Below are 10,884 nucleotides of genomic sequence, written 5' to 3' on the forward strand. Positions count from 1 at the left end.
TGTCACCACTCCTCCTACCGTACGCAACCGTGTCTCACCTGCCGGGGCGTCTCTGTGGGGGGGACTGTGGAGCAGAGGGCTGCAGGACAGACTGGTGAGGACCATGGCAGCCATCATCTCGTCCATGTCCACTGCCCCTGGACTCCTCTGACTAGGGGAGGAGGAAAGGAGAGGTACAGGGACATTAGGGGAGGAGGAAAGGAGAGGTACAGGGACATTAGGGGAGGAGGAAAGGAGAGGTACAGGGACATTAGGGGAGGAGGAAAGGAGAGGTACAGGGACATTAGGGGAGGAGGAAAGGAGAGGTACAGGGAAATTAGGGGAGGAGGAAAGGAGAGGTACAGGGACATTAGGGGAGGAGGAAAGGAGAGGTACAGGGACATTAGGGGAGGAGGAAAGGAGAGGTACAGGGACATTAGGGGAGGAGGAAAGGAGAGGCACAGGGACATTAGGGGAGGAGGAAAGGAGAGGTACAGGGACATTAAAGATGGAGTGCCTTGATGTTTGTATGTGGCTATGGAGTTAACGTTACTCTAATACACTGGTTCCCATGCACTGGGTTGGGACCAATTTGTGGGTCGCGGTCACGTTTTTATGGATCCTATTATTTTTAGTTTCCTAAATTAGTTTTTTAATTATTATTATTAAAAAGGACCAAGCAGTCCTGAAAGGTCCTTTATTGCTTTTGTCTCTTTCTTTCTTCTTCCGCCCAAAAATAGCAGTTCTGGCTGAACCGTGGGTTCCGTCGGTTTTCGCGAAGTTTGGACATAGGGTAGAGGGCCATGCCAAACGGTGAGGATGCCAAGCCCACAACCGATTGGTCAAAGGGTGGCGCTATAGCGCTCAATTGAAAATGCAAACTTTGACCACCTGTAGCTCATGAACTGTTTGACCGTCGGCAATGAAACTTTGATACACATTATGCGTCTCATCATGCCCAACAAGTAACGTGCTCTTACTTTTGACCTCTGACCTCTTGATCACCCGCCATTTTGAATTATATGAAAATCAATTAAAATGCATCTCCTCCCAGGATCTTTGATCAAAATGCACGAAAAGTTAAGTGAAGAAAATACATACATGTCATATGCTTTTGCAACTTTACATTATGGTAGAGGGTCATGCCAAATAGCACTGAAACCAGCCTTAAAAAAACATGAACAGTGAACACACTATAGTAATGAATAATGGACCAGGACACACATAATTGTCATCACAAACACTGAATATTTCTGCTGTTAACAATAGAACAATGTCATGTAAGACCACATGGTCTAGTCAGGTTAAGTTAACCAAGTTCGAATCCTGGGCGTTACATTGGTGCCGTGACCCGGATGGGGTTTCCCTGTGGTTCAAAAGGGAGGTGAGTGTAGCAGAGTGGCTCAAAGCCTCTGCCTGATGGTCTGGAAAGTCTAATATCTCCCCTCTTCCGGAGGGATAAGTGGTCTAGTGGTTAAGATGTTGGACTTTCATGTGGGAGGCCCGAGTTTGAATCCCGGGCGTTACCAACGCGTAAGTACTCAAACAGATCTACATGTGTAAGTACTCCCCCCCCCCCCCCCCTACTAGGATTACCGTGTTAGATTAGAATGAGATATAGTGTGTACGTCACTGATTTTTCTATTGGCATTAAAATGACGAATTAAACATATGAATAGTGCAGGTATAGAAGGCACAATCCACTGTTAGGGTGGCCATAAGAGGGTTAATAAGTATTAAGTAACATAATATGATTTTTTTTCTCCCTCACCTCCCAGGCACATCGATGCAGGAGGAGATGGTGTGGCTCTTTCCAGGAGTGTGTATGACCGAGGAGAAGGAGGTGGTAGGGGAGGAAGGAGACAGCGGTGGAGCCGAGGGGGAGGTCCACACATCCTCAGTCTTCCTCAGGACGTGGCGTCCCAGTGCGTGCAGGAACACGGACACCTGGTTGTCCACGTGGTTGTGCTGCTCCACCAAACCCGAGCACTCGCGGCCTCCACACTGTAAATACACCTGGAGGAGGGAGGGGCAGAGAGCACGGAGATAACACTGTAAATACACCTGGAGGAGGGGCAGAGAGCACGGAGATAACACTGTAAATACACCTGGAGGAGGGGCAGAGAGCACGTAGATAACTAGATGCACATCATCTATGAACCAAATACATAATATCGCCCTGTCATCAGCGCCCCCCCCCCACACCCTAGGTTGGGTTGGTGAAAGGGCCTTTCTGTGTGGAGTTTACACGTTCTCCACGTGTCCCCTAGCCCATTCTGACCGGGCACCCATTTTGGTGTTAGCATCATGTTATGCTTTAGCTATTGAAAAATAGCAGATCTACAAGCTCGTATCGCGCCACCGAGTGGCGCGATACGAGCTTGTAGGTCTGCTATTTTTGAAAAAAATCGAAGAACGACTGACATTTTTAGAATCTGATCTCAGGTCAGAATGGGTTCATCAGACCAGTGTGTGTCCGGCGGAAACCTCGTATGAATCTGATCTCAGGTCAGAATAGGCTAGGGTAGGTAATATCCTAAAAAAAAAAGAAACATGCAGCCTCGTCTCACCTTCTGTCCAGGATTAAGTTTGACCCTGCCATAGTGGGCCTGCGGTCCTGGTCCTGGTATCATGGCAGCCGCAGCCATGCCTCCATCCTGGTCTCCGAGGCTCTCAGGATCCAGGGAGGCATCCATGGTGGCGGGGCAGGAGGAGCAAACAAGGGCTCCCAGCGGGGAACGTTTCCCCAGGCGGGCCTTGGGTATCATGGTGGTCTGTCTGACTCACTATGTATTTGTCTGTAGCTCTATTTGTCTCTCTCTCTCTCTCTGTCAAATGTCAATAAGGTCCGTTTTCCTTTTTTTCCTGTTCTCCTTTCGTCTCTCTTCTGTCTGTCAAACCCACTGACGGTACGTCAGTCTGTCTGAATGGCAGGATGCTTTTGGCCAACAGGACAGGATCCGGACTGAGTCCAACTGTACCACAACTGGAAGAGAGAGACAGAGAGAGGAGGATGAACGTGCCATTTTAAAATGTCCTATAGAAGTTGTGTAGCCCACTGAAAACAATCACAGAGCCAACGGGAGGGAGCTGAGCTCCTACTCAGTTAGAAGAGTGGGAACTGAAGTGTTCTAATTGAAACTGTAAAATGAGAAATCTATTAGGTTTGACTATTTGATAGACTACTACTCACAGTCCATGTGTATGCTAATTTATTGTGCAACAGTATGACATAGATGTAGACATTAGGCTTGTCAAATCAAGTGTAATTAAATGAATCATACAAGAATCATGAAAAGCCAGATAAGAATTTCAACCCTGCTCTGCAACAAACTATTTGTTCATCGCCATTCTGCAGTATTTTATACCGGGAGGGTTTGCTGTTCGCTCTTTTTCCACAAAAACCCTCCTTAAACACTCCCTAGAGTGCTCTGCTATGTAGGGTGAATCATAGTCACAAGGTGAAGGTGAATTATTTGTATCGACTGAGCTTCCACAAGATTGAGGGCAGATTCACACTATGGTCCCGGCCCTCGGGACCACTTGGCAGATGTTGTGGTAGTGTAGTGTGAATGCTGCGTAGTGCGTACCGGGAGCGGATCACCCAACCATTCCCGGGACCTCCTGGAGTTAGTCTCGGGACCGATTGAAGTGTACTCGGAGATACGGATCGTTGCAATGTGAAAGCATTGAATACAGTTGAATGAAGCGTACACAGGTGCGGAAGATTAATCAAGGCCAATGTGAATCATGGCCAGCGGGTAACAGGCAAATCAAATTTTCAAACAGTTTAAATCAAACGGACTCAGTGTGAATCTGCCCTGAGTCTCTCATTTAAAAACACCTTAAGACTTGTAGGCTACCTCCCATGCAGTGAATGTTTCCCCCTCAACTTCATTCTTGTCTGCCTCTCCTACACTGTCTGTCTCCCTCTCAGATTTCCTACTGGTTCCTACACAAGGGTGTAGTAGGGATTTCTTTAGCTGTGTGTGTGTGTGGGGGGGGGGATACATCACACGGTCACACATACCCACGCAGTCGTACACCGATTAAAATACCCTCTTCAACAGGCCTATAAAATATTAAAGGGACATTTCACGTTCATTAAAGTGTTTAATAATTTAGTAATTTTATCGTCTACTCAACTCAGGCTTTTGTGAACACCCCAGACAGTTTTTAAGTTGCATCAGTTTTTTGATATTTGATATTCATTTATCAGACACGCCCGCTGCTGCCTATACAAACCCATTGTAACTTCAAACTCTTTTTTTTAACCACGTCAGATTCATTGAAAACGCCCGTCCTTGGTTCTGGTGACTCATACTGTGCTTCTTATACGTGAGGAGGCTGTGTTTGTTTTTGAGGGGCGCTAGCCTCTCCTATACACAGGTTTAATGTTTGTCTTTAGTTCAATGTTTGTTTTGTAAACGCATTGACAATTAAGGGAAAATCTACGTCATAATGTGTCATTTACAACATATTGTCTCTATATTGTTAACCCATTCTGACCTGAGATCAGATTCATGCGAGGTTTCCGCCGGACACACACTGGTCTGATGAACCCATTCTGACCTGAGATCAGATTCTAAAAAATGTCAGTCGTTCTTCGATTTTTCAAAAATAGCAGACCTACAAGCTCGTATCGCGCCACTCGGTGGCGCGATATGAGCTTGTAGATCTGCTATTTTTAAATAGCTAAAGCATAACATGATGCTGACACCAAAATGGGTGCCCGGTCAGAATGGTTTAATGGTGTTTAATGTTTGTGTTTGTACCGTTTGTTTTACACCACCATTACATCATCTAATAAACATGAGTTAGACTTTAATATATTAGCGCCCCTCACTTCTCACGGGTGTGGTTTTTTATAATTGTTTTGGACTTTTCTTTTCATTAATCGTTATTTACACATGAAACATATCAATACAAAGAGGCAGAAGAAGAATTCAACAAATAGTTTTCCATTCAAAAAAGAAATTCAATGTATTTTTATTGAGGCTCTGAAATTGAACAGCTGAGTTTTCCATAAGATTTAAGAAATAGTTATATTTAAGCAGTGAAACGGGAGCAGGGCTCCAATTTTACTTTCTTATACTTGGTAGCACCGGTGCTCCCACTTATATTTTATATTTATACATTTTTTGAGAGGCGCTAGCCCCTCCTATATTCAGCTATTAGTGTAGATTTTCATCTTACACAAACATTAATTTTCCATTGACAATGAATGGAGAATTTACGTCATATGTCTTAGTCTCTATTTTGAGTGGTGCAGCCACTCCAAGGAACAGCAATGTTTGTCCCTATGTCACTTTGTCTGTCTAGACTCTAGACAGACAAAGTGACATGGGGACAACAACAGCGCCACTTTGTCACCTGTTGGTACTCTAGACTCTAGAGTACCAGTAACAGGTGACAAAGTGGCGCTGTTGAGCTTCACACTGTGCACAGGTGCATGATGGGAAGCTGAGTTTTTAGCAGCCGTTACATGATTCCGCTGGGGACCCCCACAACCTGGGGGTCTGGTTGTTCCGGGGACCCCACACAGTAACTGTCAATTTTTGACTGTTTTTAGTGTAAAACCAGCAGAGCAGTGAGAGCACAGTGCAGTACAGACTACGGTGTAGCACACATGCACAGGTGCATGAGAGACATTACAGTTTATAAAGTACAGTACAGACTACAACCAATAGTCCGACCACCAATATTCCGACAGCCAATAGTCCGACAGCCAATAGTGTGACAACCAATAGTCCGACAACCAATAGTCCGACACCCCAACAGCACCACTCAGCACCAGTTCAGACAGGTCTGATTTTGTCCTACACAAAGGACAAATTCCCATCGACAATGAACTGACAATTGTATGTATAGTGTCTGAGCAAATTGGCTTAGTGTCTATTTTTGTCCACACAAACATTTAATTCCCATTGACAATGAATGGAGAACTTTACGTCATAGTATCTGAGCAAATAGGCTTCTTCTTGTCTATTTTACGGCATGATGATGATGATAAGAACGTCCCTCACTTCACAGTTCACACAAGTGTGATGTTTTCTTTAACCATTAACGGCTAGTAAATGGTAAAATGGTAAATGGTGCATTTATATAGCGCCTTTATCCAAGGCGCTTTACATAGATGGTGCATTACATTCACCCATTCATACACTGATTGCGGCGGAAGCCATGCAAGGTACCAAGTTACCAACCAACCAGCACATCAGGAGCAGTTTGGGGTTCAGTGTCTTGCCCAAGGACACTTCAACATGTAGACAGGAGGAGCCGGGATTCGAACCGCCGACCCATGGATCATTGGACGACCTGCTCTACCCCCTGAGCCACAGTCGCAGCCGTTAGTAGTTACCAGTTGGCCATCATTATGGAGTATGGACTCAGTGGGAGTCTGGTTCCAGTGACAGGTGTACAGTATGTAGGTACAGTAGGTAAGTCTATGTTACTTGGAACTGGAAGTGGAACAAAACAAAGGCAGGCCGGGGTGACTCACTTATTCTAGAGAAAGCAAGTGCTGTAGTTTACAGTGAGGCCCCTGGGGGGCCTGATCTGGTCCACTGAGTGGCCATATCCTATTACCCATTAGGAGCTCAGACACCGAATGAGGTAAGAGGGAGGGAGAGACACAGAGAGGGAGATAAAGAGAGGGAGGGAGAGACACAGAGAGGGAGATAAAGAGAGATGAAGAGGGAGGGAGAGACACAGAGAGGGAGATAAAGAGAGATGAAGAGATTACGGCAGAGAGAGAGAGAGAACGAGAAAGGGAGGGAGATAATATATTCGAGGGAAATAAAGGATAAAGTAATAAAAAATATAACACATGCAATGGATTAGGAAGAGGAGCACACAACAAAACACTAACATTTCCTGCAACAGATCTGGTGGTGGGCAAAAGGTTACCCACCCCCTTTCTCCAGTGTTACGGTAAGCGCTGACTCACGGTAGCAGGAGGCTTTCCCTGGGATTGCAAAAACATTGGCCTCGTGCAGGGATTTAGGGATAATGTTGTTTCACACTGCAATCTAATGGCCTAATTAATCCAATAAATAAAAAATACAATGTAGAAACATCTTAACGTTGTTTGCCATGACCGTCGTTCCATCACAGTAACATTTCACCATGTTTAGTGAAAGATTCTGCTTTAGATTATGTGAAAGTCATCAACCAATCTTTAAATCTGAAAAGGCATTTAAAGGACAGAGGAATCCATGATATAATCATGAGTTGATGCACACAATCTGCTCAACTCAAACAGAGAACAAAAAAGCCTGGCCATTGCCTACAGGACAACTGAATTTAAGGATAGCTGTGGACAGGTGAGGCGAAGCGATCATCTTGAATATAAACATAAACATCACACTAACTTTTGTTGTGACATAAGCATGTCACAACAAATGTTAGGTTAGACAAAAAAATGTATTAATACACCCACACAGGGATTCAAACCCGGGATCTTGGGAACGCAAACCCAGCATCTCTACAGACCGACTCACTCGGCTTTCCACACACTTTCTGGATGTTATTTGAAGCTCTGCCGGCTACGCCCAAAGCGTGACTTAGCTCATGAATTATTTATGGAGACTGCCCGTAGCTTTTCCTTTTCTTACCAATTTAGTTGTTACGCAAATTCCCAAATATTGCTAACATTTCTCCGTAGACTTGTACTCACTGCTGCCCCTACTGGCTTACCTTCCAGTGAGGAGCCCCCACCGCGAGGACGTAGCGCCTCCTCCACCACCCTGACCCTACTCCTTTGGCTACAGTTCAACACCCCCTGCTGACAGGTGCCGTCCCAGCCCATAGCAAGCAATCTCTGGTGCAGCGACAAAGATTGACCTCCCTGCACGGATTGTCGTGTCATGGACCTCCATCCAAGTCCACACAGTAGAGCAGTGGTTCCCAAACCGTGGGTCGGGACCCAATTGTGGGTCACAGACTGATTTGTTATTGTGGCTGCGCAACTAAATATTCACTCTATTTTCTAATATAAATGCAAGTTTTTCATACATTCAAAAGTAATGAAACAATTTTTTCAAAACAATTTCATAAATAACAATTCAAAGAAATTCCACAAAATGTAACTTTAAGTAGAAAATACTAGCCAATCAAGTGCACGACACATTGGGAGCTTGTAGACTAGTTTGGGTCGCAGGGAGACGTCACAAGCTAGCACCGAAGTCTGACGTCAATATCGGTAGAGGGCGCAAGTCCACAGGTTCATGTACTTTTTATTTGCATTGTAATCCCCATAGGGGGGGATTTTAGATCGCCTCATATAAGAACTGTGTTTGAAAAATGAACATGTCATCCTGGCCGTTTCACTCATATGGATTTGAAGAATGAACTGACTGAGAGAAAACGCTAATGTTACTGCTGCTGAATTAGTTACATTTTAGCTAGAAACAGTACTGTATCAAATATGTAAATATAAATATATATGACTGTCATAAAAGTTACAGAGGCACTTCCCTGACAATAACGCCAAGACAGTTTGTTTACTTTTGGACCACAATGCTTACGGTATATGAGACACCTTAACCGCTTAACGGAAGAAAGAGTCATCACGCTATCACTGTGATAAACTAATAAATGTTGGTTAAATGCAATCATCCCTGTAAAAAATTCAACCTTTGGAATGTTCATACAGACAATGTCTGATAAATATAATGCTGTTGTACATCACAGAAACTCATCTTGAAACACCTCAATGTACCTTCTAGGGATGCGAATGGCTAACAAAAATATTTTCTCGAATAGTCTGCTGTTCCTAAGCAGAAATAATACTTATACTTGACTTTTATTTAAATGTTCAAGTCCACCTACTGGAAGCATGACTGGAAGTCCACAAAGTCACTCTCTCTCTAGTCTCTATTGTGTTTGGGTTGGCAACCAGCTTTTAGGTGCATTACCGCCACCTTCTGGCACTTATATGTTGGTATTTTGATCTTCTATTTTTTTTTTTTCATGTCCTCACTGTACTGCATTACTGCTTGTTTTTTAATGTCGTTGCCTTGCTTTTCTTTTATTCTCCATTGTTCTGTAAAGCACTTTGAGCTGCATTTCATGTCATGAAAGGTGCTATACAAATAAAGTTTTATTATTATTATTATTATTATATGAACCATGATGTGTAGAATAGATGATTTGTGGATCACAATCATCATCATCATCCAATGCATGCAAGATTTGCCCGGGACCCAAACTAGTGAAAATAGCAGATCTACAAGCGCACAACACGCCGCTTCACGCTGCATTGCGTAGATCGGATATTTTTACTACTTTTCTTTTATAAATTATTATTATTATTTATGGAATTTCTTAGATTTGTTTGTTGTATGTTGCATGTATACAATAATTTTACTTTTTTTATTGAAAAAAAATAATCTTTTGAAATATATTTTACTCAAATCGTGACCCATACAAATTGGTCCATGACCCACAAATGGGTCCGGACCCACTGTTTGGGAAAAAAGTGTTCTACATTATCCACAAAGAACAATACTGAGTGCATTTATTATTATTCATTATTATTATTAGTATTATTATTTTCGTGTTCATTTGTAAAATACGGTAACACAACATCTTCAACATGTTGACGTCAGTCAGTGAGAATCAAAACACTGGACAAGGGGTTGGGTCTGGGTGCAAAGCCCATCAATCATAATGACACATCATGGCTTCATAAACAACTCAGGAGCAGGGCCCAGCAGCACCCCCAGGAGCACGGTGGAGGTATTGCAATAGCACTGTACTGTTTAGTGTGTATGTGTGGTGTACTGTCCATTGTGTTTTCCACTCAGCAGCACTGATCACGTTCTAACGGGTCCGCAGAAAAACACACGCCAGACATTGTTCGTTCGTTGTACAGCAAGCAAGCATGCGAGGCAAATACTTTAATTAAACGTGCATTGGATGGGAAATGAAAGTGAACATATATATCCCACATGCATTTAGCATTTATTCATGTTATTATTATTGCCTACAAAGTTTGCCAACAATTCCCCAAGGTGGCGCCGCCTGCTATTACCGCAGCTGTGCAGCATAGCTGCTGCTACACAGTACACAGCACAGCACACAGAACTTTTTTTATGTAGGTTAAGAGGGCATTGGGGGGGGGGGGGCAACTGTTTGACTAAAATATACAAATAAATTATACATCCCTCAATTTCCACAAGGCAGAGACTGGAGTCGTTGCCGTAAATAATAGTAAGGCTAATATGCCAAATGAAACTATCCAGATAGACACAGGCAGGGCCACACAATTGGCACACAACAAATGCAAGCAAAAAAAACCCAATGATGACTGTATGTGTGTGTGTTTTTTTTAAATAATACCTGCTGCTGAATCGAACGCAGTGTGATGTCATTCGAAACTTGTAGCGTGGCGTGGTCAACGTGGCATATACCGCAGAAAGGTTCCGTCACGAAAGGAGGCTTTAAAAAAAACACACAAACACCGATGTTTGTGTCCAGAAAAACAACAAGGCAAAGTTTCAATGGGCTCAGCCTGTGCACAGTGTCAGTCAGTCCTGTACAGTACATCTAGGTACACGCACACACACACACGCACAGCTACACGTACACACCCCCTTCCATCTCAGGCTTGCTGTGACCGGCTGGGACTTGAACCTTCTGTGTCTGAGCTAGAGAGAGAGAGAGAGAGGCGACGCGATCCCGGACCGGACTTTGGAATGAAACTGGAATCGAATGGGGCAGTGGTGGTTAAAAGAAAAGTACTACCTCTACCTACAGTACAGTTATTTTTCCACCACTAAAACATGCACACAAAATTAACAGACGCGAGAAAAAGAAAGCACGTGTGCGTTATTAGTTTTGTACAAAACCCAACCCCAGGACGGACCGCAACAACGCAACTTTGCGCGATTTTAATGATTC

General features: G+C 43.7%; 1 protein-coding gene across 1 annotated transcript in view; it reads right to left on the reverse strand.

Moving 5' to 3' along the window:
* znf395a (zinc finger protein 395a) overlaps positions 1–10,605 on the reverse strand; it is a 31,773-nt gene extending 21,168 nt beyond the window's left edge. Inside the window, exons 1-4 of the mRNA XM_083759808.1 lie at positions 10,324–10,605; positions 2,550–2,965; positions 1,751–1,995; positions 39–151 (exon numbers count right to left, since the gene is read on the reverse strand). Coding sequence (XP_083615934.1) covers positions 39–151; positions 1,751–1,995; positions 2,550–2,747 — 556 coding nt within the window. The 5' untranslated portion in view covers positions 2,748–2,965; positions 10,324–10,605. The remainder of the gene's footprint in view (positions 1–38; positions 152–1,750; positions 1,996–2,549; positions 2,966–10,323) is intronic.
* Positions 10,606–10,884: the final 279 nt, after the last annotated feature.

Source organism: Protomyctophum parallelum (genome assembly GCF_964188405.1).
Source record: "Protomyctophum parallelum genome assembly, chromosome: 2".
Lineage (NCBI taxonomy): Eukaryota > Metazoa > Chordata > Actinopteri > Myctophiformes > Myctophidae > Protomyctophum > Protomyctophum parallelum.